This window comes from Xiphophorus couchianus, chromosome 4 (assembly GCF_001444195.1).
Source record: "Xiphophorus couchianus chromosome 4, X_couchianus-1.0, whole genome shotgun sequence".
Classification (NCBI taxonomy): Eukaryota; Metazoa; Chordata; class Actinopteri; order Cyprinodontiformes; family Poeciliidae; genus Xiphophorus; species Xiphophorus couchianus.
In genome coordinates this window covers 7,003,447-7,028,222 of record NC_040231.1, presented here as the reverse complement: position 1 = coordinate 7,028,222, position 24,776 = coordinate 7,003,447, and the positions used below count along the sequence as shown (strand labels likewise).

Genomic DNA, 24,776 nt, shown 5'->3' with positions numbered 1-24,776 from the left:
CCCCGTTTTCTGCCACACGGGGGCGACAAAGCACTCATTTAAGATTTTTAATTTGAGGCCATTTTAGACGATTACACAAGATCAAAAAACCTTTATTATGGTTTAAAGAAATAACTCTGCAAAGTCTAGTGGTGTAAACACTCATTGTCATGTTCTGCAACCACCTGTGGCATGACCATTTTTTTCAAAGTACGACCAGCGACCAGATTGGTTTATTCATATATTTATATTTTCTCTTAATTACAAATTTTAAAAAAACTGCAATTTTTCAGAAATGATACCTTGCTGCTGATATAATTCATATAAAACAAAAGCAAGAAAAAAATTCTCTATAGTCCACTTTTACACAAATATAAACACATTCAATGAGAGGACCTCGTACCATAAAAAAAAAAATAAAAATATATATATATATATATATATATATATATAAAATAATATAATATATAAATAAGATGGGTTAAAGAAAAATAGACTTGCCATTTTTTAGAAATTGGCTAGAATATTTATTTCACAGATTGTCAAAGATTTTACATTTCATTTCATTGTTGAAGGTGCTCAGTGAGTTTCAATACATCTGTATCCAAAGCTGGTGTAAATGTAAATGTAAATATGAAAAGATAACAGCTTCCTAACCTCTCTCATTTAGTTGAGAGGTCATCTTGAGTGGTTTATATTTCAAAAAATAATAAGAAGTTAATCAAAGTTGGAGGTCAAGCAGTGTTTTCCTACAAAATTATAAATTAAATCACATGAAATTAACTATTCTTGAAGTAAACAGTAAGTTAGTCTCCATTGTAAACTGGTTGTATTTAATCACAGCATGAATAAGTCGAATTTTTACTGGCTGTCCTGGCTGTACACCACTCCAACCTGCCGGCGGATTTCATCCTCTATTTCAGCCAGCAGCAGAGAGTCAGCATGGGGCATGACTTTACTCTCCTTCAGCCCTGCAAAGAGAAGCATACTGATGAGTCAGCTGTTACAGACAAATGCTCCACAGAAGTTAAATGATGGGCAGAGCTAATGCAGTTGACTTTTAAACCCCGTTTTACAAGATGTTAGTTGTTCACCTCTTTAGTTATGTTCTTGTACAACCTTTTGTCAATACCTCCTATTTTTTCTTTTTTGACATACACCGTCCTGCTGCATTGAACCCCAAGCATCCCACATTTCATGACTATTCCGGAAGTGGCTTTTTTTAACGCCTCATTTATATGATGTTTGTAACATAAAGTACATGAGTTCACACAAAGACCTGAACTCATGGTTGTTATTTATCTCATGATAAGAATTTAGATTTAGCAACTTCATTAAAAAACTGACCGTATTATCAGAAATGTTATTATTGCTTTTTTCTCTATTGTTTATCAATAGATATTATTAGAGCTACTTGATGCTGTTAGCTGGTGTTAACAAAGCAGTTAATCCAGGAAACTCATTGATTTTTCTTGGAGCTGTTCACCCCCAACAAAAATAAGGAAGGCTGTAGATGTTAGCTTCAGTACAAGTGCCAAGACAGTTTCTATACAGATATATTTGGTGTTTTAGCTATTAAAATAGGCAGTAGCTATAAGTGCTTTTGGACGGGAGCAGGAATTAGTGGATTTTAGCCCTACAGCTAATGGTACCAGACCTACAGAGTGCAACATGCTGATGTCTCATTACCCTTGAGCAGACATTGACGGACCTCCTCTGCTTCGTAACGCATCCCTGTGCTGTTGGTAAAGTTGAGACGCAAGTAGGGTTCAGGTACCGGATACTGGGTCTCCTTCCCATTAACAACCAGTGATGTGGGGCACCACATAGGAGATGGGACCTGGAGCATGTGCATCGGATTAATGTCAAACCAGTGATTGAAGACACTTCTAATTTCTTCTACATAAAACCCTCAAACTACTAAACATATTCAATGGTATTTTTGAATTGTTGCCATGCCATCCTTGGTAACCTACCTGGATTGTGCCTTTTGTCCCACCAATAATGGCATCATTATGCAGCTGGACCCCAGCAGAGCAGGTGAATGTTGCCAGTCTGTTTTCAGAATACTTAAGATTCACAGCCACAGTCTCATCCACTCCTACAAGGAGGAGGATATACAACACAGTGTAGAGAAAAGATGCTAAAACTCAAAATACAGCCGCAAAAGCTGAAAATTGTTGTAAGAGTTGTAAGCTGATTTAGAGTTTCTTCGAGGTCTGTCAGGAGGTGAAAATAGTTTTGGGAACATTCTAATTAGATTACATTTCTTTTATATCAGATTTGTAAGGTATGAGATAATACATTTTCTAAGTCTGACCTGATATACTTATTAATTTTAATTTGTGATGGTTAATCTACATTTTCAAAAAGTTTATAGACAGCTCAAGGTTTGTGTGAAAGCTGAAGATGCACCAATCCGACTTTTCCTACTGAAAACTAAACTCCTACCAAAAATGGTAGTTTGGTTCTTACTTTTGAAACATTTAACATGGGGGAAACACATGTTTTGGAATTTGACCAATCAAACCAGAGACAATTAAGTAAACATTTTCTGATTTCAATACTTGACAAGTTGATCAGCGAGTTTCAAGTCAAAATAAAAAAAAAGTAAAAAAGTAAGCAGCTTTTCTTTTCAATATTCATCCCAGGAGGAATCTGCAAACAATTATAAAAATCTTAATTCGCTTGAGTGTAAAGTAGCATCTCGCATAATGTCACCGAATTGGCACAGCTTCTGAGGTTACATGAATACCTCATCCTGTTAACTCCTTACCTGTCTCCAGGCAGATCCCGCTGGCTTGGATACTCTCCGGCTTCTCTCCGTTGTACACCATATTTATGAATTGAAGGCAATAGATACCAAGATCTAGTAATGCTCCTCCACCGAGTTCCTTCTGAACCGATCTTGGCACGTTCAACAGCGGCACACCAAAGTCCGCACGGACCATCTTCACCTCCCCTATGTACTCCTGAGCCAGCAGCTTTCTGATCTCCACAGAGACCGGGAAAAAACGGGTCCACACAGCCTGGAGAGAAAACATGTTTTAAACTGTTTAACTTTTCTAGGTCTTCAAGTGTGCAATAGTAAACTGTATACAGAGAAATATTTTTTCTTCCTGGTTTGCTACATGCTTACCTCCATGAGGAAGACATCATTCTTTTGGGCAGAGTCCAGAATCTCTTTCACTTCCTTGGTGTTCATGGCCAACGGCTTCTCACACAGAACGTTCTTTTTAGCACTTGTGAAAAGTTTACAGGCCTTCAGATGGAACGGGTGGATGACTCCAACATACACAACATCTACACACAGGTCAAACACAACTCTGACTGATACTCTTCAATCTTTTTCAGAAATAACAGTATGTTATTTTATATTTATGTATATATTTAAAATATTTATATACTTAATATTTCAGAAATATTAAGAGAAAATTAAAACAACTGGATATAAGAAACAATTTAATATAGAACAGGAGGTATTGTAAAGTTTCAAAATTAAAAATAAACTGAAAACCCTCTGACAGATGGACACTGACCTATGTCTGGATCTCTGGCCAACTCCTCGTAGCCGCCGTAAGCCTTAGAGATGTTGTGTTTTCTGGAAAATTCCTCAGCGTCCTCCAAGTTACGAGCTGCAACAGCCACAACCTGTAAAGTCACAGATGGTATACAATAATTCTAAATACTTTAGAGGTAAATTGTTTTTTTGTTGTTTTTTCCATTCCATTTGATTAAAAATCCTGCACAAGTAATCTGTTTTTAGGCCTTACATCTTTTGGCAATCTCACTTGTCATCCAGCAGAGGGGATCGTTCATATAAACTCACTTTGTTTTGTAGTTGGAAAAAAGTAACATTTGCCTGACTGGTAAAAATGCATGACCGAGACTGTTCAATTTAATTGTTCATTTCCAGTTCTTCGTTACTGCCAGACTCATTTTCCAGAAAGAACTACATGCGTCCTATTCTGTGGTATACGGTAGAAAGTTGGGCAGCTAATCAAAATGGAAACATTTTACAAAATCATTGACATGTTATAGATTAACTGGTGGCGGCGTCTGGGAGAGACAGATGTTTCTGTGGGCATGACTTTTTAGGACCCCTTTACCGAACCAAGAAGTAAATAATGCGATAAGCTTAAAAAAAAATTTTTTTTTTGCAAAAATACAATTTGATTCAATAAGACACCCGTTAAGATCTCAGGAATAACTAATTAGAAACAAGCTCAAATGAGGTGTTTTCGAAGCGCACTGAACGCTGCTCTGTAGAAACTTGTTTTGAAACATATTTTTCACATGCAACATTAAACATATTTGCTTCAAATGTGATTTATAGTAAAGTTTTGCAAACAAGTAGCATTTTTCAACAGGCATCAACACAGCCACCTACAATTTAGAAACATCTGCGGTGCGCGTGACTTTCGATGAGTAAATTTAGCCACCAGTTAATCTAGAACACCGGTCAACGGCTTCATTTAGACACGGCTCAACACCATGCGTGCTTAATTTATAAAACATTTATCTTACAAAAAGTACTGGGAGGGAGTTAAGTACCCGGAAGAATGTTACTATGACACATAAGGAGGCGTGTCTCATCAAAATCACACGTGGGATTTATGTCTCTGTTGCAGCAGGCACACTAACCTGATGGTCTTCTGCAGGAAGAGTTTTCAGAGCCACAGTAAAGTCATGACTGATCTTCCCCGCGCTGCAGATTCCCCACCTGGTTGCCATGTTGTTTCAAAATGACTGTCAGGAACGTTTACTGTTTTCTGCCACACGGGGGCGACAAAGCGCTCATTTAAGATTTTTAATTTGAGGCCATTTTAGACGATTACACACCGATTTACACCTTTATTATGGTTTAATGAAACAACTCTGCAAAGCCTAGTGATGTAAAGACTCATTGTCATGTTCTGCAACCACCTGTGGCACGACCATTAAAAAAAAAAAACAACTTAAGACCAGGTTGGTTTATTTATTTATATTTTATTTGCACATGGATATTTTCTCTTAATTACCGATTTAAAGAGAACTGCAATTTTTTCAGAAATGATAACTTGCTGCTGATATAATTCATATAAAACAAAAGAAAAACAGTCTCTATAGTCTGCTTTTACACAAACCAATTTCAACACATTCAAGGAGATGAACTACCATATATATACACACACACACACACACACACATATATACATATATATGTAGATGTTGCTGAACAAACTTACTTTAAAGATTAGAGGAAGAATTTACTTCTATGGACTGATGTCATTTTCTGTCTGAAGAATTTTCTGAAGACAACTCCCACCTGTTTCCTGATTTCATCCATGATTTCTGTCAGTAGGATGGAGTCAGCCAGAGGCATCCGTGGCCTCTCCTTAAGTCCTGCACAAACAGACGAGCAAAGCAGGACGATCAGAAAGCGAGACAGAAACACAGCAAAATTTACAGTATGTACATACATGAAGCGAAGATAAAAAGCAGGGATAAAAAGATGCAAATGGAAAGAAGAGATAAAAAACAAGCATCTAATAATAATATACTGTAGAGGACACTCTACGGACAGAAAGAAGAAATCAAACTGATCCAGAAAGATAGATAACATCGTGTATGATTTTTCATCTTAAGTTTCTTCAGGAGCCACCAAAAATGCAACTATTTCACTGAATTGCGGTGTTCTTTGAAACAGTGGTTTGAGCCGTTCAAACCTTGTAATCTTTTGAAGACAAATGCACACCTTCCCTTTCATCCTGACCTACCTTTTAACAGGCAGTGCCTCACTTCCTCCATCTCGTATCGAAGCCCAGTGCTGTTGGTGAAGTTCAGAGGAAGGCACGGTTCAGGCAGAGGGTACTCTGTCTTCTTGTCATTCAGCACCAGTGTGGAAGGGCAGTGCATTGGCCCAAGCCCCTAAAGGGAACAGACGAGGTGCTTTTTTTAACAGTCCAGAATTAACTAAGTTATCAGAAATTTGTCTCAAATCTTCTACTTGATTTTTCAAGAAAGTCATTTTAAATTTGTCTTTGCATATGCATTATTTCTTAAGTTAAATGGCTCTGCCCAGTGTTGGTGAAACGTACCCTAATAGAACCCTTGATGCCACTGAAAGTAACGCGTTTCATAAATCAGCTGAGGGGTCAAACCAGAACCCAGCACAAATCAGAAGCTGCTTCCTCTGTGGGCTACAGTTTCCCCTGATAGTTTGACTGTTGCATTGAGGCCAATGATTAAACCAATTTCTTGTGGGGGTTTATGAAATAAATATGCTGGGTTAACAGCATTCTCATGGAGTCCAATGCAAAGCAATTTACCTGACCACTAAGATGAGCCACAGTGACTTAGGAAAAGCATCAGTTCACTTTCCCTTGAGTTAAACATAAGTTCAACCAGGTGAGTAGTTGTGTAAACTGCCTGCCACAGTCTGCCAGTAGACGACACTGTGTCGTTAGCAGAGTTAGAGATTTAAAAATTTTTTTTATACAGTTCTTTGCTGGAATAATCACGGTAGATGCTATAAAAAAAGTCTGTTGTCATGAATCAGCGCTGTTTCATTAACAACTTTAAGTTAATGAGAATTAAAAGGACTAGAGAGAGGCATTTTAATCCTATTGTATTTGATAGTTATAAACAGGGTGTTTTCCACCCTCCCCCTGGCTGTCACTGTAAATGACACATTTTTGTTCTGTGGGTGTTAATCAAATGGGGGGGAGAAACTGTATTGCAGCGGTTACGGGAGCAACATCCTGCCTTCATTTCCATTTCAAGGTCACTGCAAAGGCAGGGTGACGGACTAAAACCAGCACAAGGAGGTGCCAGCCATTTTGAAAAATCCTGAGAGGGGGAGAGGGAAGTGTAAAGCAAGGCGTAATGAGTCATTTTGTCAGTGCTACGCCATGTTGAAATGTGTACACTGGATTTCTTTCCAATCAACAAATGTGATCAAGGGAAACCGAGAGGAGCAAGCAGAATTGGGAGCCTCTGTGCAGGTCCCTTTGAGAGCCACATCTTTAACTCTGCAAAGTCTAGTGATGTAAAGACTCATTGTCATGTTCTGCAACCACCTGTGGAACAACCTTTTTTTTTTTTTTTTTTAAACACAAGACCAGGTTGGTTTATTTATATTTTATCTTAATTGCCAAGTTAAAGAACACTGCAAATTTTCAGAAATGATAACTTGCTGATTTAATTCACATGAAAAAAGAAAGTCTCTATACTCCACTTTTACATAAATTTTAACGCATTCAATATGAACTGTATATAGCCTATATGTTGCTGAACAAACTTATTAAAAAATTGGGTTAAAGAAACAGATTTGCCTTTTTTTTTTAGAAATTGGCTAGAATATTTATTTCACAGATTGTCAAACATTTTACATTTCATTGTTGAAGGTGCTCAGTGAGTTTCAATACATCTGTATCCAAAGCTGGTGTACAACATGTAAATATGAAAAGATAACAGCTTCCTAACCTAACATGTGGTTGAGAGGTCATCTTGAGTGGTTTATATTTCAAAAAATAATAAGAAGTTAATCAAAGTTGGAGGTCAAGCAGTGTTTTCCTACAAAATTATAAATTAAATCACATGAAATTAATCATTCTTGAAGTAAACAGTAAGTTAGTCTCCATTGTAAACTGGTTGTATTTAATCACAGCATGAATAAGTCGAATTTTTACTGGCTGTCCTGGCTGTACACCACTCCAACCTGCCGGCGGATTTCATCCTCTATTTCAGCCAGCAGCAGAGAGTCAGCATGGGGCATGACTTTACTCTCCTTCAGCCCTGCAAAGAGAAGCATACTGATGAGTCAGCTGTTACAGACAAATGCGCCACAGAAGTTCAGAGATGGGAGGAGCTAATGCAGTTTACTTTTAAACCCCGTTTTACAAGATGTTAGTTGTTCACCTCTTTAGTTACGTTCTTGTCAATACCTCCCATTTTTTCCTTTTTTGACATACACCCTCCCGCTGCATTGAACCCCAAGCATCCCACATTTCATGACTATTCCTGAAGTGGCTTTTTTAATGCCTCATCTATATGATGTTTGTAACATAAAGTAGGTTCACACAAAGACCTGAACTCATGGTTGTTATTTATTGGTTATGTACGACATCCAATAATTAACAAAAACTATTTATGTGGGTAAATCCAACAAAGCTAAGGGTCTTCTGACCCTTGGAGCTACTACAAGTTTTACACTAGAGTTTCCAATAGAAAAGCAGTGGAAATTGCTGCTCTCCATCAGCATGTTTCTGTAATAGCAGTGGGAATTTATCGTATAATCATGAAAAATGTCTCATGACAAGAATTTAGATTTAGCAACTTCATTAAAAACTGACTGTATTATCAGAAATGTTATTATTGCTTTTTCTCCATTGTTTATCAATAGATATTAGCAGAAATACTTGTTGCCATTAGCTGGTGTTTACAAAGCAGTCAATCCAGTTCACCCCCAACAAAATAAGGAAGGCTGTAGATGTTAGCTTCAGTTACAAGTGCCAACACAGTTTCTATAAAGATATATTTGGTGTTTGAACCATTACAATAGGCAGTTATACTTGCTTTTGGAGGGGAGCCCAGGAATTTGCGGATTTTAGCCATTTGTGGACAGTTTGGGTCACAAACGCCTCAAATACTAAGATTTTACAATATCGCCAAGAGCTGTCTGGGTTGCAATACTTATTAGCTACCAAGCAACATGCCTTAGGCTCTCTATGCCTGTATATTTCAGAACATTTTATATTAAATTAGGCATAAAATTGTTTACAAACATGCTCTACTTTATTTTAAAAAAATGCTGATTGATAATTGACTGGTAGATCTTCCAAACCATTGCAAAATATTAAGTATTTCCATTATAAATTATGTTTCTATTTATGTACGATACACTGGGTGTTTGTATAGCCACCACCATATTGAACAGTGATTTAACTCTGCTGAATCTTGTCTGCTTGCATTTATGAAAATGTTTTGACTGAAGCCATCCCCACAAATCACAACTCTTCAGTTTTGTTTGTTCTGATTACACATTATCTTCTGTGATGGTCCTGGAGGGCAGGGGTTCTGGAATCTTAGAGGCAGCTAATGGTACCAGACCTACAGAGTGCAACATGCTGATGTCTCATTACCCTTGAGCAGACATTGACGGACCTCCTCTGCTTCGTAACGCATCCCTGTGCTGTTGGTAAAGTTGAGAGGCAAGTAGGATTCAGGTACCGGATAATGGGTCTCCATCCCATTAACAACCAGTGATGTGGGGCACCACATAGGAGGTGGGACCTGGAGCATGTGCATCGGATAAATGTCAAACCAGTGATTCAAGACATTTCTAATATCTTCTACATAAAACCCTCAAACTACTAAACATATTCAATGGTCTTTTTGAATTGTTGCCTTGCCATCCTTGGTAACCTACCTGGATTATCCCTTTTGTCCCAACAATAATGGCATCATTATGCAGCTGGACCAGAGCAGAGCAGGTGAATGTCGCCATTCTGTTTCTAGAATACTTAAGAATCACAGTCACAGTCTCATCCACTCCTACAAGGATGAGAACATACAACACAGGGTAGAGAAAAGATGCTAAAACTCAAAATACAGCCACAAAAGCTGAAAATAAAGAGTTGTAAGCCAATTTACAATTTCTATCAGGAGGTGAAAATAGTTTTGGGAACATTTTTATTAGATTACATTTTTTTTATATCAGATTTGTAAGGTATGAAATTATCCATTTTCTAAGTCTGACCTGATGTACTTATCAGTGTGATGGTTAATTTACATTTTCTTTATTTTATAAGAAGCACTTTTACATTATTTTCTGGCATTTCAGAGCTTCTATGAGCAGAGAAAGTTGTAAAAGATAAACAATGGTAGGGAATTTACTGTAAAATTTACTGAATTTAAATTACTGAAAAAAAATGTATACACAGCTCAAAGTTTGTGTGAAAGCTGAATATCCATCAATTCAACTTTTCCTATTAAAAACCAAACTCCTAAAAAAAAAAAAAAAAATTGTATTTTAGTTTTTACTTTTGAAACATTTAAAAGACGGGATGGGGGGGAAACGTATGTTTTAGAATTTGACTAAACAAATCAGAGACAATTAAGTAAACATTTTCTGATTTCAATACTTGACAAGTTGATCAGTGAGTATCAAGACAAAATTTAATAAAAAGCAGCTTTTCTTTTCAATATTCATCCCAGGAGGAATCTGCACACAATTATAAAAATCTTAACTCACTTGAGTGTAAAGTAGCATCTCACATAATGTCACCGAATTGGCACAGCTTCTGAGGTTACATGAATACCTCATCCTGTTAACTCCTTACCTGTCTCCCGGTAGACCCCGCTGGCTTGGATACTCTCCGGCTTCTCTCTGTTGTACACCATGTTTATGAATTGAAGGCAATGGATACCAAGATCTAGTAATGCTCCTCCACCGAGTTCCTTCTGAAACGATTTTGGCACGTGCAACACCGGCACACCAAAGTCCGCACGGACCATCTTCACCTCCCCTATGTACTCCTGAGCCAGCAGCTTTCTGATCTCCACAGAGACCGGGAAAAAACGGGTCCACACAGCCTGGAGAGAAAACATGTTTTAAACTGTTTAACTTTTCTAGGGCTTCAAGTGTGCAATAGTAAACTGTATACAGAGAAATATTTTTTCTTCCTGGTTTGCTACATGCTTACCTCCATGAGGAAGACATCATTCTTTTGGGCAGAGTCCAGAATCTCTTTCACTTCCTTGGTGTTCATGGCCAACGGCTTCTCACACAGAACGTTCTTTTTAGCACTTGTGAAAAGTTTACAGGCCTTCAGATGGAACGGGTGGATGACTCCAACATACACAACATCTACACACAGGTCAAACACAACTCTGACTGATACTCTTCAATCTTTTTTAGAAATAGAGAAAATTAAAACTGGATATAAGAAAACATTTAATATAGAGCAGGAGGTATTGTAAAGTTTCAAAATTAAACTGAAAACCCTCTGACAGATGGACACTGACCTATGTCTGGATCTCTGGCCAACTCCTTGCAGCTGCCGTAAGCCTTAGCGATGTCGTATTTTCTGGAAAATTCCTCAGCGTCCTCCAAGTTACGAGCTGCAACAGCCACAACCTGTAAAGTCACAGATGATATACAATAATTCTAAATACTTTAGAGGTAAATTGTTATGTTTTAATGAAGTCAGCCATTCCATACGATTAAAAATCCTGCACAAGTAATCTGTTTACATCTTTTTATCAATCTCACTTGTCATCCAGCAGAGGGGATCGTTCATATAAACTCACTTTGTTTTGTAGTTTGGGGAAGTAACATTTGCCTGACTGGTAAAAATGCATGACTGAGACTGTTCAATTTAATTGCTCATTTCCAGTTCTTCGTTACTGCCAGACTCATTTTCCAGAAAGAACTACATGCGTCCTGTTCTGTGGTATACGGTAGAAAGTTTAGCAGCTAATCAAAATGGAAACATTTTACAAAATCATTGACTGTCTGCTTCATTTAGACACTGCTTAACATCCTGCACACTTAATTTATGAAACATTTATCTTACAAAAAGTACTAGGAGGCAGTCAAGTACCCAGAATAATGTTACCAAGACACATACGGAGGCACGTTTTAAATCACACATGGGATTTTTGTCTGTTGCAGCAGGCACACTAACCTGATGGTCTTTTGCAGGAAGAGTTTTCAGAGCCACAGCAAAGTCATGACTGATCTTCCCCACGCTGCAGATTCCCCACCTAGTTGCCATGTTGCTCCAAAATGATCGTCAGGAACAGAAGAGTAAGTTAGTCTCCATTGTAAACCGGTTGTATTTAATCACAGCATGAATAAGTTGAACTTTTACTGGCAGTCCTGGCTGTATGCCACTTCCAACTGTCGGCGGATCTCTTCCTCTATTTCAGCCAGCAGCAGAGTGTAAGCAAGGGGTATGACTGGACTCTCCTTCAGTCCTGCAAAGAGAAGCATACTGATGAGTCAGCTGCTACAGACAAATGCTTCACAGAAGTTCAGAGATGGAGGAGCTTATGCAGTTTTAGATGCAAGATGTTAATTGTTCACCTTTTTAGTTATGTTCTTGTACAACCTTTTGTCAATACCTCATATTTTTCCTTTAACACATACACCCACACCACTTATTTGTTCTTCGCCATTTATGATCGCTCCTCAGCACACGAAACACGTTACACACAGTTGGTGAACAAAAAAAAAAATGTACATTACATACATATGCTAAATGGAAAATCAGTTCATATTAAATGTTTTATAGCCATTTTATTGGCAACATACAGACAGGAGGAGCAGAATGGCAGCGCAATCCCAGGTGAGGCTCAGCTCGCTGCTGCCTCACCCGCTTTGCTTTTGAGCATTTGAATGGGAAAATGCGAAAATCCAATCAGAATTGGTTAATCTAAATGAAAAATAGGTACTTTAAAGAACAAACCACAGGGTGAACATAGAAATAAATGATTTTAGCATTATTATTTTCCCATGATTTCCATGGTTTTTAATAGTCTGCACGTCACTGATTTGGTGTTTGAACTATTACAATAGGCAGTTATACTAGATTTTTGATGAGAGCCCAAGAATTCATGGATTTTAGCCATTTGTGGACAGTTTGGGTCACAAACCCCTCAAATACCAAGAATTCACAGTATCGCCATGAGCTGTCAGGGTTGCAACAATTATTAGCCATCAAGCAACATGCCTTAGGCCAGGGGTCTCAAACTCCAGTCCTTGAGGACCACTGTCCTGCAGTTTTTAGATGTGCTACAGGTACAAAACACTGGAAAGAAATGGCTTAATTACCTCCTCCTTGTGTAGATCAGTTCTCCAGAGCCTTGCTAATGACCTAATTATTCTAATCAGGTGTGGTGCAGCAGAGGCACATCTAAAAGTTGCAGGACACCGGGCCTCTGGGACTGGAGTTTGAAACCCCTGTCTTAGGCTCTCTATGCCTGTATATTTTGAAACACTTTATATTAAATTTGGCATAAAATTGTTTACAAGGTTAAGTGGTGAAACATGCTCTACTTTATTTAAAAAAATGCTGATTGATAATTGACTGGTAGATCTTCCAAACCATTGCAAAATATTAAGTATTTCCATTATAAGTTATGTTTCTATTTATGTACGATACACTGGGTGTTTGTATAGCCACCACCATATTGAACAGTGAATTAACTCTGCTGAATCTTGTCTGCTTGCGTTTATACATTTATGAAACCGTTTTGACTGAAGCCATCCCCACAAATCACAACTCTTCAGTTTTGTTTACACAGAAACGGTAGCTTGAAGCACAACATTATCTTCTATGATGGTCCTGGAGGGCAGGGGGTTCTGGGATCTTAGAGGCAGCTAATGGTACCAGACCTACAGAGTGCAAAATGCTGATGTCTCATTACCATTGAGCAGACAGTAGCGGACCTCATCTGCCTCGCAACGATTCCCTGGGATGTTGGTAAGGTTGATAGTATAGAAGGATTCAGGTTCCGGATTCTGGCTCATCTTTCTAAGAACAAGCATTTTTGTGGGGCACCACATAGGTGAAAGGACCTGGAGCATGTGCATCGGATTAATGTCAAACCAGTGATTCAAGACACTTCAAATTTCTTCTACATAAAACCCTCAAACTACTAAACATATTCAATGGTCTTTTTGAATTGTTGCCATGCCATCCTTGGTAACCTACCTGGAGTTTGCCTTCTGTCCCAACAATAATGGCATCATTGCGCAGCTTGACCACAACAGAGCAGGTGAACGTCGCCATTCTGTTTCTAGAATACTTAAGAATCACAGTCACAGTCTCATCCACTCCTACAAGGATGAGAACATACAACACAGGGTAGAGAAAAGATGCTAACTCAAAATACAGCCACAAAAGCTGAAAATAAAGAGTTGTAAGCCAATTTACAATTTCTACAAGATCTATCAGAAGGTAAAAATAGTTTTGGGAACATTCTAATTAGATTACATTTCTTTTATATCAGATTTGTAAGGTATGAAAAGATCCATGTTCTAAGTTTGACCTGATGTACTTATTTTAATGTGTGATGGTTAATTTACATTTTCTTTACTTTAAAATAAGGACTTTTTTACATTGCTAGTTTTCTGGCATTTCAGAGCAGAGAAAGTTGTAAAGATACACAACTATGGTAGGGAATTATTTACTGCAACAAAGACAGAATTTTTTTTTAAAAAGCTCAAAGTTTGTGTGAAAGCTGAAGATCCATCAATCCAACTTTTCCTATTAGAAACCAAACTCCTATTATTTTGGTTCTTACTTTTGAAACATTTAACAGGGTGGGGGGTGAAGAGGGAGATGCATGTTTTAGAATTTGACTAAACAAATCAGAGACAATTAAGTAAACATTTTCTGACTTCAATACTTGACAAGTTGATCAGTGAGTCTCAAGTCCAAAAAAAAAACATTTGACATTATGTGCATCTCTCATAATTGGCACAGCCTCTGAGGTTACATGAATACCTCATCCTGTTAACTCCTTACCCGTCTCCATGCAGACCCCGCTGACATGAATACTCTCCGGCTTCTCTCCGTTGTACACCACATTTATTACTTGAAGGCAATAGATACCAAGATCTAATAATGCTCCATCAGGTTCCCTCAGCAAGTTCAACAGCGGCACACCATAGTCCGCACGGACCATCTTCACCGCCCCTATGTACTGCTGAGTCAGCAGCCTTCTGATCTCCACAGAGGCCTGGAAAAAACGGGTCCACACAGCCTGGAGAGAAAACATGTTTTAAACTGTTTAACTTTTCTAGGTCTTCAAGTGTGCAATAGTAAACTGTATACAGAGAAATATTTTCTTTCTTCCTGCTTTGCTACATGCTTACCTCCATGACGAGGACATCATTCTTTTTGGCAGAGTCCAGAATCTCTTTCACTTCCTTGGCGTTCATGACCAGCGGCTTCTCACACAGAACGTTCTTTTTAGCATTTGTGAAAAGTTTACAGGCCTCCAGATGGTATGGGTGGATGACTCCAACATACACAACATCTACACACAGGTCAAACACAACTCTGACTGATACTCTTCAATCCTTTTCAGAAATAACAGTATAAAATATAGAGAAAATGAAAACAAGTGGATATAAGAAAACATTTAATATAGAGCAGGAGGTATTGTAAAGTTTCAAAAATAAAGATAAACTGAAAGAGATCTGGGAGATGGACACTGACCTATGTCTGGATCTGCGGCCAAGTCCTCGTAGCCGCCGTAAGCCTTAGAGATGTTGTGTTTTCTGGAAAATTCCTCAGCGTCCTCCAAGTTACGAGCTGCAACAGCCACAATCTGCAAATACAGTCAGTTACAGTACAACCACCTTCCTGAGGATCTCAGTACACATTGTAAAAGTATTAAGTTCCATTGAAATCTGACATTTTGACATGACGGACAATATTTTCTAACAAAATGTTCTTTTGTTACTTTAACAGCACATTGCAACAGCATACTTGACCTCTGTCACAATTTATCATGTTACAACAATAAATGTTGAGCTATTTTATTGAAAATTTCTATATTAACACAACATGGGGCATAAATATGCAGTGGATGCACAGCACATTTCTTTTACCGTGTACTCTAAAATACAAAAAATAATCCTCAAACGACTTTCTTCCGTAAGATGATTTTTGAAGTGGATATTTAAAAATAATGGAGAAACATGTAGACGCCCCTATATTGCATACTTTACTGTGAAAGGGTAATAGCTCCTACTGTTAGTTCAAATAAATGTCGACCACGGCCTGTAATTTGCAACTTACAACTCTAGTGCGTGCAAATTTTAAGCCTATCCGTTCAGCTCGGAAGCAGAAACTGAATGTGTTTTTTTTTTGTTTTTTTTTGCAGAACTTTTACTCAGAACAATTGCCGAGAGGTCCCGACATAACGCTTTGCACCGAAAGGCGCCGGAAGAGTGTGTGATTTTCACTGCAGCTTAACAAACCCACCTGATGTTCTTCTGCAGGACGAGTTTTCAGAGCCACAGTAAACTCATGACTGATCCTCCCTGCGCTGCAGATTCCCCACCTGATTGCCATGTTGAATCAAGGTCCTCAGCTGTCGCTGCCCTCACAAGGTAGCGCCGACTGAAGGACTGAAGGACGCGGTAGTAGGCGTTCACTGCCACCAGGTGGCGAGAGAGCTCCAATTTTCCTTTTATGTGGTCGGTTTTCTAGCAACGTCACACTAATTTTCAAATATTGACTTGCACGTGCATTTAATATGTGAACATCATGAATGCGTGGATGCTTGGAAACCATTTATTTATTTAATATGGACAAGTAGAAACAATTAATATGTTTAAACATTAGCATAGCCATCGCTAATTTGTAATGTTTGTCCGTATAAGGGTCTTAAAATCAAGAGAAAAAAGTAAAAATTAAAACAATAATACAAGATGCTTGTGTCAAAAGTATTTCTCCGGCCTGAATAACCATAACCAATAATCATAAACCCTTAAGAAATAAACAAACGACTAGAATAGCCTTTATTTCCCCCACAGAATTTTATCTACCTTTGCTAACTGTTTTTGAAATGTTCATAAACATACATTCAGTTCTTCTTTTGGTAAAAGAATGATCCACTAATTGACTGAGATTATGATTTTAGTCTATAAAAGACTTCATTTTTAAATTTGGAAGTATTTAAAAACACTTATATCATGATGCATTGTTTTATTACAAACATGATGTTTTTTAAAAATAATTTTGTGAAGTACATGTATTTTAATGCAGTTGATGCAATCAGTTCTTTATTAGATTCATCAGTCACACATCCCAGATAGCACACGATGATAATTCAATGTTGTTAATAGTCAGAATGGTTGATTTTTGGTGGACCAACCATCAAACAATCATCCAATTCTAGCCAATTAGCTAATCTTGAAAATATGTCATTGAATCAATGTTGTTTTCTGGTCGAACTCTGTTGATTGAAATGCCAATGTATAATCCAGTGTTTTTCAACACTGGTCCATACTGCATACTGTCTTGCAAGTTTGAGATATTTACCTAATTCAGCATACATGATTTTAATTGATGGCTGATTGACAGGGTTTTGCTTAATTGAAAACATGCAGGTCAGCTTGCCTTGAGGACCAGTGTCTAATCAGTTTTGAATCCAAGTATGCTGTTTGTTGCACCCCTCCTCACCTCCTCTTCATCTCCCCCCACTCCTCCCAGCCTTCCCCTATTTATGCCCCCCTCTCTCATCCCTGACCCCCCAACCTTCCCCTCTTTATTCCCCCTGTCCCTCTCCCTTCTGCCCTCCCCCCTTCTTGAGCTCTGGATCAGAACATTTTATTACTAGGTGGGAGTTAATCATGTTTCAAATTAAGCACTACATGTTGAGAACAGTGGGTTGTGATTCCTTTCTGTACAATTTATTACTGACTGTGCATAACGTGTTGACCCAAAAACATCTACAAGTCACTACAAGGAGTGGATTGGTCCACATCCCCGTTTTTACTCCAGTGGTTTGTCCGACCTAACAGCCACTTTGCAACTGGCTTCTGAATTGAATTCTACTCTGAGCACTTTTATGGTAAGTTTGGCTATATTACTTTTATCTTAAATGTGTTTATTGAAAAATAACTGCATTGTTTTGTGCCTATAGTAATTTTGGTTATTTTGGGACAAACCAGATATTTTTAATAATTGAGATCATGTCTCCTTTTTTTATCCTGCCCACCATAGGCCCAAGTATGAAATCCTGCAAGATTTTGTGGGATTTGTATTTTTAAAAATAGGGCTGGCCTTATTGTTTGGTCTGGGAGAGCCTGTGGTGGACAAGGAAGTGTAAGCCTGGCTGCTGCAGGTGGGCTTTAAATCATTTCTAATCACTTGTTTTTCATTATTTATTATGATGTGCATACTGATATGCTTAAATGTGCCTCTATGCCAGAACAACTAAGTTAGATGACTGCATAATCTGCAGCCATCAAGAACTGCAGAAGGCTGTTAATCGTTTACAGATTCAATCCAGGTGTGGCAGAAGGGAAACACCTAAAACACTAAGGCAGGTGGACCACTGATATAACACTCCTTACCAGGTGGTGGCGGTAACTGCCAATAAATTTCAAGAAGAAGACACCTGATCTAAAGCTGCTAATGACTGATTCAGTCTTGATTGGTAACTGGTTAAACTGAACTGGACTATTACTACTTGTCTTTATCAGCTTATGGACATTTCTGAATGAATTTAATCATCAAATTATTTGGAAATGTTTGTGGTTAATGGAAGATTGAACCAGTTACTTGATGGATGGAAGTTTATCCTGTATAAATTGTAAACATTTTTTCCAACTACAGTACAATCACTTTTTGCTCTGTCTCTGAAGTGTTGAATCGCCCCTGATCCTCCCTGAGTTTTATCTTTAGGTTTTCTGATATTCAGCCCTTTATTTTAAATATTGATTCCCTCATTTTAACATGAGTGCATAATCATAAATGCTACACTACGCTGCAGCATGATAGGTAAATGTAATTGTATATTTCAACTAACATTAAGATAAATATTAATGTCCTTATTCATTTAACGGTGAGTGAACATGGGGAATTGTATGCTTTGTGTTTGTTCACAGACCTATAACCAGTACACTATTTAATATTTCAGTGTCTTTCAGAACTTTTCAAATGTTTATCATCTTTCTGACCGATGCCTTTCTCACTCTTATTATTGTGTTTTTCAGCTACTTCTCAGCAGTTTGACCTAAAGCTGACTGTTGTGGACTGCAGCGAAACTGTCGAGAAGTGGCTTCATTATGTGTCAGAACCGGAGGAAGGCATCGCAAGGAACCAAAGTGACGCCAACCAGAGTCAAACTTGGGTTACCCCAACTTGTACCGTTTTCCTGGTTCATACAGTACAAAGCTTAACCTCATGGATGCTGTTCTTCCATGGATTATAGACTGTGGGTCTGACAGTGAAAAAGGAGTCATATGTTTAAAGATCTATCCCTCTTTTTCTTAAATAAAATGTTATATTAATGCCATGTTGTCATTTTCAACATTTTGTACACACATTTTAGGAAATATGTTAAAGTAAGATAATTTTGAACGACATATACCCATCATCTGCCAATAAAATAGTCTAACACCAGTGAAGTACTGTAACTTTTAGTGGTATGTTATGATGTAGACCTAATGGACCAAAAATGCACAAAAATCCTTAGCTTTCATTCAATATAAAATAAACTCATATGTGCACGCAGATACACAGTCAGATGATGGTTGAATCAAAACTGATTCAATGTAAAATCAACACAAATATTCACACAAATTGACATACAGATGATGGTTGAATCAACACTTGTATAGTGTCAGTTATGGTTGAAGCCCTAATGTTGATTCAACATGCAAGTCACCGACCACTTTCAATTCCGTTTCAATGCCAGGCTTTAACATAGATTCAGTGTCTCTGCCTGACATAGTTTCAATGTTGTTTCACTCATATTGTGTTATCTGGGATCTTACAGTGAATGCTTTGTTTATCTGGAAAGGACACAAATATGAATTAAATGATGCTGGAGCTCAACACAGTTGGTCTATTTGTTTATGACGGGATTTTCCTGATTAAATATGTGCTTTTATCTATGTTATAATAAATCATTCATGTGTTCAAATATACTCCGATATGTCAATATTCTAATATGTCATGCCAAAATAATGTTTGTGACAATCCAGAGGCAACAAAATTATTTATAAAGAATTCAGACAGTTCACATATTTATTCATCTATTGATTGTGGTAGTAAATCTAAAAAAAATTACTGTGTTCAGGCTTATGCGTGATCGGTTTAGTTCAACAATCCAAACTCTGCCTCAAGCAACTCTCTCTCTGCCCTTTCTGAACAGGTTCACTGCAGGAAAGGAAGAATTTACTTCTATGGACTGATGTCATTTTCTGTCCTGGCTGAAGACAACTCCCACCTATTCCCTGATTTCATCCATGATTTCTGTCAGTAGGATGGAGTCAGCCAGAGGCATCCGTGGCCTCTCCTTAAGTCCTGCACAAACAGACGAGCAAAGCAGGACGATCAGAAAGTGAGACAGAAACACAGCAAAATTCATGTACATATTCATAATGAAGCGAAGAGTGTGGTAAAGCAGGGATAAAAAGATTATGCAAATGGGAGGAAGGGATAAAAAACAAGCATTTAATAATATACTGTAGAGGACACTCTACGGACAGAAAGAAGAAATCAAACTGATCCAGAAAGATAGATAACATCGTGTATGATTTTTCATCTTAAGTTTCTTCAGGAGCCACCAAAAATGCAACTATTTCACTGAATTGCGGTGTTCTTTGAAACAGTGGTTTGAGCCGTTCAAACCTTGTAATCTTTTGAAGACAAATGCACACCTTCCCTTTCATCCTGACCTACCTTTTAACAGGCAGTGCCTCACTTCCTCCATCTCGTATCGAAGCCCAGTGCTGTTGGTGAAGTTCAGAGGAAGGCACGGTTCAGGCAGAGGGTACTCTGTCTTCTTGTCATTCAGCACCAGTGTGGAAGGGCAGTGCATTGGCCCAAGCCCCTAAAGGGAACAGACGAGGTGCTTTTTTAACAGTCCAGACTTAACTAAGTTATCAGAAATTTGTCTCAAATCTTCTACTTGATTTTTCAAGAAAGTCATTTTAAATTTGTCTTTGCATATGCATTATTTCTTAAGTTAAATGGCTCTGCCCAGTGTTGGTGAAACGTACCCTAATAGAACCCTTGGTGCCACTGATGATGGCATCGTTTGAAAAATGAGCAGCTATTGAAAAGGCACAGGTTTCATAACCACAACCACAGACTCATCCACTCCTGCCAAAAATATAAAAACAAATGTTTATACTTTTAGTGACATACAAAAGCATTACAATGCGTTCAGTGGACAATTCTCACTTTATTGTAATTTATTTTCAAATTTCTTGTCATGTTGAGACTGATTGCAATCAATGTAAATGGCAGATTAGCTCTAAAAAGGGTTGAAATTGGAAAATCCCCCTAGTTCAAAGTTGACTTTAACAAAGTCAAACCATATTTGGTTTAAGCAGTAGATTGAAGATAACAGACTAGAAGAGAAAAGAGGAAATACAAATGAAAACAGCAATGACAATCAATAGAATAATAAAAATAATAATAATATGGATACATTAATTAATTCAGCTTCAATTTTTGTGGTTAAATATAATATTTTTTTTAATAATCAGAAGGTCTAAAGTTTTTCCTCCCAGATACACAGTATAAATGTTCTCGTGTGGGCATTTGGATTAGTTTGACATTTTCATAATGATAATAAATCTTGAATTCTCAGTTAAAACAATTACACCCTGGGGTGTTTACTCTGAAGTTTATGTGTAAGTAACTTTTATGTGTCACTCAGAGATTTTTCACTCCCACTTCAGTCTTGCTCAGTTTGCGATTAACTGACTCACGCTCTTTGGTTAATAATAATAAAGTACAGCCCACGCCCTCCTGCAAGTCCTGCATGCTGAAAATTACCAGAGTCAAGAAGCACACCCGAGGCCTAGATAGACTCTGGCCTCTCGCTGTTAAACACCATCAGTACAAACTGTAGGCAGTACACTCCAATATCCAGCAGAGCTCCTCCTCCCAGCTCCTTCTCAACTTAGGGAGGGATGTGGAGCTGAGGGGAGCCGAAGTAGGCCTTCACCAGCTTCACCTTGCCTACTGCCTCTTCAGCCAACAGCTTATGCACCTCGGCATGCACTGGAAAACAGCGGGACCAGGTGGCCTGAAAGGGGACAAAATAGTCAACCCAGCACTACAGCAGCAGAACCCAACTATTGCTGATGTTGCAAATTGCTACTATAATTCTTAACATAGTCTGTCCTGTTGAGACTGGTTTTACGTGCAAAGCAATTTGTCTAATCAATTAAGACCTCCAACTGCTTGATAGACATCAGCTTGTCACTATGAAAAGGTTGTGCAGAAAATACATCTTTTAACTCTATGGTGAATTTTAAGCTGATGTCACTTTTTCCTAACTTCCCATAAAGACTGACTTTCTGAAAAAAACACGTTGCATTGGTTCAAAAGGTGGGGAAATCAAGTCGCTGATCTGATCCACGGCCTGTTCTGAATGTTGTGTGCATAAAGAGACCTGGAGGTTCAAAGTTCGGCAGTATCATGACTGGTTAAGTTAGTTTTTGGGGACAACACCAGTTTGTTTCATTTTTCTTCCTACAAAAGGATAAATTGACCAGCTGGAAATGACATGACATGACTTGTCTAGAAAACATCAGTTACTGGTTAGTTTTTGAATTGATCAAATGTACTGTATGCTACTGTGTTAAATGAAGGAAGGCAATGTGGGAGTGTTACTGTTCTATGATATTCTACTGTTAAAATGATAGGTTGATACATAATAGTGTTAAGGGGTGTAATGTAAATTATACAAAAATTCATGATGGACAGAAATCTACGTTACCTCCATCAGGAACACATTGTTTTACCTGGCAGCCTTCACCAGGTCACTGACCTGTCTGGAGTTCATTGCAAAGGGTTTCTCACACAGGACATTCTTCCCAGCCTGTAGGAACAGCAGACCAACTTTAAAATGCTCTGTGTGTAGCACTCCCAGGTAGACAATGTCGAAGGACACAGATGTTTTATCTTTAGCTGACAGCAAAATACCATTATCTATCTGCACAGCTTACTTATTCTGAACTTCTAGCTCATCAATATCTGGGTCTCTGGCCAGCTCCTCATAACTTCCATAAACTTTTGGTATTCTGGGCTTCTTTGCAAACTCCTTGGCACGGTCACTGCTCTGTGATGCAATGGCTGCTATCTGCAAAATAAACAAAGTACATGTTTATGCTTCTATTCTGAATACAACACACAGCTGAATATTGACATTGGAATGAGCTTTCTTGCTTCTGTTACCTGATGATCTTCAGCCGACAGAGTCTTGCCACACTGAAGTCATGGCTTATCTTCCCTGTTCCGCAGAGTCCCCATCGAATTGCCATGTTGAATTGGATGGTAAGTGACAAATTAGTATGATGCTGCTTTGGTAAGAATCCGTGCTGCAGGCAAGTTGTGACCTTGAGAAATGCTGCACGTTTGTGGAGGAGAATCTTACAAAACTGTCATGCCGCTGCACCAGAGGGCAGAGGGGCCCATTTATATGCTAGAGTGGCACAATGTGTCACCTTCCTTTAGCTCCCACCCTCAGGTTGAGATGTAATACATGCATGCACATACAAATACACCCTCTGTGTTGTATTGCTGCTGATACAGGTGTTTCAATCCAGGCTGAGGTAGTTTAGCCAGTTGTCTCTGACAATCTGTAACAGGACAGTCATTGAAGTATCATATTTCACACACCATGGAGGAAAAAGTAACATGTGTTTCATAAATCAGGTGAGGGGTCAAACCAAAACCCATCACAAATCAGAAGCTGTTTCCTCTGTGGGCTACAAACAGTTTCCTGTGATGGATTGACTGTTGAACTGAGGCCAATGATTAAACCAATTTCTTGTGGGGGTTTATGAAATAAATAAATATGCTGGGTTAACAGAATTCTCATGGAGTCCAACGCAACGCAATTTACCTGACCAGTAAACTGAGCCACAATGACTTAGGAAAAGCATCAGTTCACTTGCCCTTGAGCTAAATATTATCTGTTCAGCCAGGCGAGCAGTTGTGTAAACTGCCTGCCACACTCTGCCAGTAGAGGACACTGTGTCGTCAGCAGAGTTAGCTTTCTCTCCCTGGCTCTCAGGATTTGACATGACTCATAGCAAGGAATTGCCCACATTTTTACAAAATCAAGGGAACCCTGAAAGAAGCCAATGCTCTATAAAAAGTCTCTTGGATGTAAATTACTAATGATTTATAAAACAAGAACCCTGAAATTGGAGCATTACGGCAGGATAACTTTATATTCAAACACTTGGCTGTTGTTTCAGATATTGTCTTCTGAGGGTTTGAAATAGTTTGTTCACCACTCAATACAGAGGCCAATGTATCACGGTCAGTGTATCTACGTATCGACTCTTGTATTGTGACTAGCTTCAGGTGTGTAAAAAGGTTCACTAACATCTTTCTTTATATAAAAGCAAAGGGAATTTCATCAATAACAGTGGTTCTTGGTGCCTGCTCCCCTTTTATAGTTCACTTCCAAATGAATTCTGAGAGCTGTGTGCCGTTGTCATAACAACAAGGTACCATCTGGCCAATTTGTATGCAAATGGCATTGGGCCTGTCCTGATAATGCTGCCTATACCACAAGTCCTGTTAACCATAGGGATCGCCAATTACTCTATGTAATGTACTTTTTTTTTTTTTTTTTAAGTTTGAGCAAACTGTAAAGTTATTTTTGCTGTATTTCCGTGTAATCGCCTCAGGTACTGAAAAAAAAAAAACAACAAAAAAAAACAAAACCTATAGGTGAGAGGAGAATAGGTGTAACCCAGCAGGGTAAGTGCGCCTTGAATTGGTGTGAAGCAACAAATTGGTTCTGTGCTGCCCGAATCAGGTGCCAGTAAAGAGACCACTGAAAGCAGAGGCTCAGGTGGTCAGAGTGGGACAGAATTTGGATGGGGTCCGACCTCTCCGCCCTGGGATCCCCTGATTTCACCCTCATCCTCAGCTGAGCCACGAGTAGCCACTGAATATAAGACGCTTTAAGCTCAACTGATTTTAATTTCTATTAAAAAGTGACTGGCATTTGATTTTTTTTTTCCTTCAGCTTCCTCTGCTCAAACTGAGGATATTAGTGGATGGCAAAGATGGGTTGATGAGCTT

General features: G+C 38.4%; 3 protein-coding genes, 1 long non-coding RNA gene and 1 pseudogene across 6 annotated transcripts; 1 reads left to right on the top strand and 4 right to left on the bottom strand.

Moving 5' to 3' along the window:
• Positions 1–482: 482 nt before the first annotated feature.
• Positions 483–4,751, bottom strand: LOC114143657 (trans-1,2-dihydrobenzene-1,2-diol dehydrogenase-like). The gene is made up of 7 exons (XM_028015901.1): positions 4,624–4,751; positions 3,519–3,630; positions 3,119–3,282; positions 2,756–3,008; positions 1,956–2,080; positions 1,669–1,819; positions 483–950 (listed from the first exon to the last, which is right to left on the bottom strand). The coding sequence occupies exons 1-7, from the start codon at positions 4,711–4,713 to the stop codon at positions 841–843; spliced, it is 1,005 nt and encodes a 334-aa protein (XP_027871702.1). The 5' UTR covers positions 4,714–4,751; the 3' UTR covers positions 483–840.
• Positions 4,752–4,988: 237 nt separating this feature from the next.
• Positions 4,989–5,898, bottom strand: LOC114143658 (trans-1,2-dihydrobenzene-1,2-diol dehydrogenase-like). Its single transcript, XM_028015902.1, has 2 exons — positions 5,739–5,898; positions 4,989–5,364 (listed from the first exon to the last, which is right to left on the bottom strand). Exons 1-2 carry the CDS (start codon positions 5,875–5,877, stop codon positions 5,216–5,218), a joined length of 288 nt encoding a protein of 95 aa, XP_027871703.1. The 5' UTR covers positions 5,878–5,898; the 3' UTR covers positions 4,989–5,215.
• A 1,410-nt stretch (positions 5,899–7,308) lies between these two features.
• Positions 7,309–16,157, bottom strand: LOC114143656 (trans-1,2-dihydrobenzene-1,2-diol dehydrogenase-like). Of its 2 annotated transcripts, none has more exons than XM_028015899.1 (14): positions 15,966–16,157; positions 15,195–15,306; positions 14,849–15,012; positions 14,499–14,736; positions 13,683–13,807; positions 13,396–13,546; positions 11,838–11,943; positions 11,652–11,748; positions 10,990–11,101; positions 10,668–10,831; positions 10,305–10,557; positions 9,392–9,516; positions 9,105–9,255; positions 7,309–7,758 (listed from the first exon to the last, which is right to left on the bottom strand). In XM_028015899.1, the coding sequence occupies exons 1-14, from the start codon at positions 16,053–16,055 to the stop codon at positions 7,649–7,651; spliced, it is 1,998 nt and encodes a 665-aa protein (XP_027871700.1). In that variant the 5' UTR covers positions 16,056–16,157; the 3' UTR covers positions 7,309–7,648. The 2 variants fall into 2 exon arrangements, with proteins under 2 accessions (XP_027871700.1, XP_027871701.1); XM_028015900.1 differs by having other exon boundaries at positions 11,652–11,745.
• Positions 16,158–17,244: 1,087 nt separating this feature from the next.
• On the top strand, positions 17,245–19,003 carry LOC114143558 (uncharacterized). 2 transcript variants are annotated; one of them, XR_003595270.1, is made up of 3 exons: positions 17,245–17,559; positions 17,712–17,832; positions 18,707–19,003. It is a non-coding gene; the product is annotated as an uncharacterized LOC114143558 (long non-coding RNA). The 2 variants fall into 2 exon arrangements; XR_003595271.1 differs by lacking the exon at positions 18,707–19,003 and adding an exon at positions 17,920–18,033.
• Positions 19,004–19,911: 908 nt separating this feature from the next.
• Positions 19,912–22,996, bottom strand: LOC114143607 (trans-1,2-dihydrobenzene-1,2-diol dehydrogenase-like; annotated as a pseudogene).
• Positions 22,997–24,776: the final 1,780 nt, after the last annotated feature.

Excerpts from the sequence above, each read along its gene's own strand:
- LOC114143658 (XM_028015902.1), bottom strand. The coding sequence starts at position 5,877 with ATGCACTGCCCTTCCACACTGGTGCTGAATGACAAGAAGACAGAGTAC. Across the intron at positions 5,365-5,738 it reads GAGGCACTGCCTGTTAAAAG|GACTTAAGGAGAGGCCACGG; the intron begins GTAGGTCAGGAT and ends CTGTTTGTGCAG.
- LOC114143656 (XM_028015899.1), bottom strand. The coding sequence starts at position 16,055 with ATGGCAATCAGGTGGGGAATCTGCAGCGCAGGGAGGATCAGTCATGAG. Across the intron at positions 15,307-15,965 it reads GTCCTGCAGAAGAACATCAG|ATTGTGGCTGTTGCAGCTCG; the intron begins GTGGGTTTGTTA and ends CTGTATTTGCAG. Across the intron at positions 7,759-9,104 it reads CCGTCAATGTCTGCTCAAGG|GGCTGAAGGAGAGTAAAGTC; the intron begins GTAATGAGACAT and ends TTCTCTTTGCAG.
- LOC114143657 (XM_028015901.1), bottom strand. The coding sequence starts at position 4,713 with ATGGCAACCAGGTGGGGAATCTGCAGCGCGGGGAAGATCAGTCATGAC. Across the intron at positions 2,081-2,755 it reads CGGGATCTGCCTGGAGACAG|GAGTGGATGAGACTGTGGCT; the intron begins GTAAGGAGTTAA and ends TCCTCCTTGTAG. Across the intron at positions 951-1,668 it reads CCGTCAATGTCTGCTCAAGG|GGCTGAAGGAGAGTAAAGTC; the intron begins GTAATGAGACAT and ends TTCTCTTTGCAG.